The sequence below is a fragment of the Neocloeon triangulifer genome, unplaced genomic scaffold, assembly GCF_031216515.1.
Source record: "Neocloeon triangulifer isolate White Clay Creek 2 clone unplaced genomic scaffold, ASM3121651v1 ptg000012l, whole genome shotgun sequence".
Lineage (NCBI taxonomy): Eukaryota > Metazoa > Arthropoda > Insecta > Ephemeroptera > Baetidae > Neocloeon > Neocloeon triangulifer.
Genome location: NW_026775554.1, coordinates 15644068 through 15649681, shown reverse-complemented (window position 1 = coordinate 15649681; position 5614 = coordinate 15644068). Strand labels below are relative to the sequence as shown.

The 5614-nt window shown below is 35.1% G+C and overlaps 1 protein-coding gene across 1 annotated transcript; it reads left to right on the top strand.

Moving 5' to 3' along the window:
* The first annotated feature begins 1496 nt into the window (after positions 1–1496).
* Positions 1497–4031, top strand: LOC132197524 (macrophage mannose receptor 1-like). The gene is made up of 13 exons (XM_059620866.1): positions 1497–1540; positions 1625–1691; positions 1753–1993; positions 2043–2221; positions 2434–2553; positions 2608–2630; positions 2690–2798; positions 2846–2990; positions 3048–3145; positions 3201–3232; positions 3295–3404; positions 3463–3609; positions 3674–4031. The coding sequence occupies exons 1-13, from the start codon at positions 1514–1516 to the stop codon at positions 3741–3743; spliced, it is 1368 nt and encodes a 455-aa protein (XP_059476849.1). The 5' UTR covers positions 1497–1513; the 3' UTR covers positions 3744–4031.
* The last annotated feature ends 1583 nt before the right edge of the window (positions 4032–5614 follow it).

Below are 5614 nucleotides of genomic sequence, written 5' to 3'. Positions count from 1 at the left end.
CAGCAGCCTCGATTTAATTCTTCCTCTCGTGATTTACCTCACATTTCCCACGCCTTTAGGCGCCACACAACGTTAATAAAACGCTGGCTGTTAGCAGATATAAATTTAACAAGCTTCGAGCTGTTCAGGTTCCGCTGAAAAAGCGCTTTTCTTGGAACTTCTGTTCCACTTAGGCGGCAATTACTCTTCAATTACGCCCTCATATTTCTCTGCCTGGTTGACAATTTAAAAACTCCGGCACCAAAGTATTAAAATCACCGTGAATTAAAAATGAATACGCAATATTATCTTTCCTTTTTGCATTCTTCTCCGCTTCCATTAGCACGTTTTCAGTTTTAAGAAACCAAAACTGACGAGATGGAGAGAATCTTCTCCCGCTAAAAGCATTAATGCAGAATTTGACTTAATATTCAAATCGTTCAGTAGCTGAAGGGGTGGACTCGCACATTCAAATTCACTCTCCGAATAATCAGCTTAAATAATTTTCCCCATTTGCGAGTGGCAGAAATCCCCCGCAAATCTTTGCTACCCCTTTCAAACATAAACTTTCAAGAGTAACAGGAATAAATTATTTACTTTCATTCTCATTTTGTAAATTAGAAAAATAATTTGAATTACATTTTGTTTAAGATAATAATTCATATTAAATTAAGTTGTTGCTTTATTTTGTTTTTTCAAAGAACACAGATTTAAAAATATTCACCAAATGTCGTTGTTCTTAATTTAGTTTGGCGCTTGTGTCAGCGCTCTCTCGCTGTTTACATTTATCTCCATTTAGTCAAGTTTATCTCGCTCACTCACTTCATCGCCGTGGCTTGATGCATATTAAGCTTCGCGTTCGTGGTAGTCTATTAATGTAAAGGGTTGTTGAAAGATGTTGATTCATCATTATTAGGTGAGTGAAAAGTCATTATTTAAATTAACATCATCTGCCCCCGTTCGTCTTTTTCACCTGCCTGTGCCGAGTCGAATAATAAATCCACACAAAGCCCGTTGTGGCGGCGGGTCGAGAGGTTCGCCTTAATAACGCGCGCAACCCTTGCCCGTGCCATCATCTTGTAGTGAATCTCGCGTCAAAACCAAGCAAAACAAGCCGGCAATAAGTCTCTGTAATCAAAATTGATTGTTCCGAGCTGACGAATTTTCATAAGTCAAAGTCGTTTGTCATTTCCCGTTCAAACGCAGCCAACCATATAATTTGAAATGTTTAAAATAATAAAATATGAATAAGTTTATATAACTCAAAATAATTTCTTGTTCATGATTTAAAATTTAAAAACAAAATATATAAATTATTCCGCATTTGATACGTTCAGGGCAGAATTTTTCAAAAATATTTTACTCTTAATAAGGTAATCAAAGTATGAACTTAAAAGTTAGCACGGAATGAGGCTGAACCAGTATTATTGCGTTGTAAACGGATGTGATCATGTGAGCAAGTTATGGGAGCTTATTCGGAAGTGCTTGCACGTCAACAGTTGAAAATTAAACTCGAATGGATAACAACGTTTCGATGGCACAAATAAGTCTTGCTTATTTTGTAAGTTCCATTCAAAAAAGCTCAATATTTTCCTTAATTTGAAGAAATAATAATAAAAAAAAAAACATCTTTTTCTCTTGACAGGTTATTTTCATAGCATTTTATACACTGACCATTTCGGTTGGTGATTGTGACACTGTAAATGGCAATGGTAATAAAATTTAATTTAAAGTTTATTTTTCTTTCCCTTTTAAAAACCAATCCATTTATAGAAACTGGAGAAGAGAGTCAGTCTAGGGAGTTGTTTAGAGTAAAGCGATATGGAAAATTGGTTTTAAAATTTTCAAAGGTGCATCGACGACGGGAAATTATCAAATGCTGTGGCCATAATAGCTGCAGCGTAGGTCGCAAGCGGAAGTCACCATCAACTACGCCATTTAAAACTTCTGTTAAAAATCCGACTACAGTAAAAGTGGTAACTGGACAGTTAGAATCTACAAATGAGCCATCGACGTATTTGTAATTTAATAATAATTACTTTAAAATTTGACCAAACAAATAGGGATCCTGGGACGACTACAAATACTGAGGAACCAACGACACAAGAACCTGCAACTACCTTGAGTGAAGAGATATCAACAATTATTGATACAAGTGTTCCAACAGACCCCGTCGCATTAACCACTGAAGTTCAAACTGAAATTATATCCACGTCTGCTGAAACGACACCTCAAACTACAGGTAATATGATATGAAATAGGTTTGCAACAAAATAACTTATAAAAGGTTTATTTGATTTAAAATAAATTGGTTTGAGTTAAAATCTAAAGGAAATTTTATATATTATGGAATTAATAAATCTTTTTTTGGTGAATTTATTAATGCAAGTTCTGTAACTGGCCTAAGAATTATGAAAAATATAATATCGCAATGAACTGAATTCTAAATTAAAGAGAGCACAAGCACAACCCCAGAGACAACCACTTCAACATCTACCACAAGTACCACGACCACAACATCAACAACCAGTACAACCACGACGACAACTACAACCACTACAACACCTTGTCCAAGTAAGAGGAAATAATTGAAGCTTTATAATTTTAAAATTACATGTAAATTTTTAGCTTTTAATATTTCCAATGTTTATGTAAGTGAATCGATTCACTTCTAATTTACTTCATTAACTTGGCATATTTAATTGACCAGACTACCTGGGAAAGTGCCCGGTTGGATTGTAATAGAATGGGAATGGATTTAGTCGTTATTGATTCTCAGTCAAAAGACGCGTGTTTTTCAACTTATTTGCAAAATCAAGGTAGTTAATCTTTATTTCTATAAAACTTATTGAATTTTCAAATTTAGGTAGAGCCCAGGACACGTTTTGGATTGGCATTAGTTCCATTGCGCAGAGTTCATTCACGTGGGTGAATAAAAACGCTCTATCGTACATACAGTGGGCAAGTGGCTATCCGACCTCCTTAACAAAAGAATTCTGCGTGTCAGCTTCGTAATTATTTATACAACTTTTAATTCAACGTGTGGTTTATTTCATTTTTCTTTACAGTGGTGGGAAGTGGAAAAATCAAATATGCACAAATATCAACTTTTTTGCATGTGAGGAGTCGAAAACTATCACCACTTCCTCAAAAACCTGCCCAGCAAGTGATAGATTAAATGAAGAAATATGAGATATATTCATTAAATTCATTAATTCAAGCCACTTCAAAATACATCCTATATCAAGTCGCAGTATATCCCTAATTTTTTTTCTATAATCATATTTCTTATTTCTTTCCTTTCCTTTTTTGAAGAAAACTTGGTTTGCTGCCCGCCAGGATTGTTTAAGCCAGGGTATGGATCTTACAAGTGCTGAAACGCCAGAAGAGGACTTTTGTCTTCGCATGATGATCAATGGCCAAGGAAATTTGTTTAAATATATATGGTCATAATTGCAATTTAACGTTTAATTAACTTCCAGGTCTTGAATCGCATTATGTTTGGATGTCATTGAATTGCCAAAATGAGACGTTTTATGACCACTGGGCGAACGGAGTAAACGTTTCTTATCGGTCATGGAAACCGGGAGAGCCCGCGCAATATCCAACAGAGAGATGTGCGATTTATTGGTAAATATATTTTTTCCATCTTCACGATCAAGTTAATTATTTGTTAAAATGCAAAAACTTAAAGGCTCAACGGATGGTACGACTTGCCTTGTCTGTCTGAAACCTTTTATGTGTGCGAAGGGTCCACTATTTGAATTTAAATGATAAAAAGTTGTTGCAGTGAGGATTTTGTCTATAATTTGTAAAAATAGATGCTAATATGTATTTAAAAAAATATGAGATTTATTTAATTAATCTTCAATCAAAAAACCCAATTTGCAACTAGAAGCGTAAAGCTTAACAATATAATGTGTCATCAGGATATTCTGGGATTCAAGAAGGTCAGTTATCAGGAACAAGGGATGCAGCATCCCTAATTGTGGGAAAATAGCAGCACCTTTCGATGATTGGCGGGCAACGAGGGTCGTAACTCACTTTGAGGGCGCCGGGCAAAATGACCTTCCTTGAGGCGGTCGGGCGCGCTTGCCGCTGACGTATGTATTTAAAGCAGGGCGCACGGACTGACCGCGAGCCTGAGGTGAGTTACGAGCTTGGCAAATTACTACGTCTGAATTTGGCGAAATGACATTTAATAAGGGCGTTCGCAGCGCCGGCCATAAATCAAGCCCTGACAGCCCCTGACTGAGACGACCCAGTGTATAATATGCACGCACCACGGAAAAGCTGCTGGGAGAGTAATTTCACTATGCGAATAATATAATTGAAGGGTCCGTCGATGAGAGAGAAAAGGATCAACTTATACCTAGTCGGCACTTCCCGTTTCACCTGCTGTAACTGGTCTGGCACCAGCGTGTCGGACGCACGCGTGTATAATCCTGAGCCATATTTTTATTTATAATTATATTTTACTATTTATTTGCATTGTGTGTCAAATATTTACAACCAATATGGTTTAATTGTTTATTTTACGGTGAAAGCTTTTTTTACTTATAATGATCAATGAGTGTTATTTTATATATACATATAATTGTCATTTATTTTTAAATAGGGCCACTAAAGTTCATATGGATGGAACACACAAAACACTGCAAAACACACGGAAATCTATAAATTTCAATAAAATAAAGGTTGATTTTTACATTTTATCCTTTTTTTTTTTGTTTAATTGATATTTATAAATATAAAAATTTATAAAAAATAATATAAATAATAATTTTTACAATTTTATTGTTAGTTTTCATCTGCTGCGATTTCCACTGTTTCTAATAGGCATAGTTCTTATTACTAAAAATTTATGTGCTGATTATGTGTATAACCGCACGACCTTGTGACGTTTTATTTGACTTCTGGTGGGAATCCACGCTTGAATTTTGACAAATAACAAATATACGCCAAAAATCCCAATACAGAGAAGCCAGAGCCAGCAGCAGCAAAATGCTGCTACAGCCAACCGTGTGGGTAAAAAAATTGAATTAAATTTTTATTCTCATGAGATTATATGAAATTCTTACAGATTTGTTTCATCAGGCTGAGCACGTTATTGGCTTTGGTTGAAAATTTAAACGGTCTTCAGCAAAAGGGTAAAAGCTGCCCAATTAAATTGTTTTTGTTATTACTATTTTAGAAATGTCAGATACCATTGTACTGGCGTCTTCCGATGGTGCTCCAAAAACAAAGATGGTTCTTACAAACTCCATTTTCGCATATAGAATTCATTTAAAAAGTTGGAGATCAAGAATTATAAAATGTTGTGGACGACACTCTTGTGATCCCGTAACATCAAAATCGATGAAACCAAGCAACCAGAGTAATCTAGAAGCATCAATATCAATAACTGTGCAATCAAAAACTATATCAAGTGGTGGAAATTTTGAAACAGGAACTAATATACCAAATGAGCAATCTAGCACCGATATATTAGGCAGCACCCAAAATCCGTAAGCTGCACCTTACTAAATGAACAAAAAATTGATTACCTAAAATTTCCAATAATATCTAAGCGCTGATGGTAAAATTTCTGTTTTCTATTGATCAATAAAAATTATTATTAAAATTTGTAGCAAAT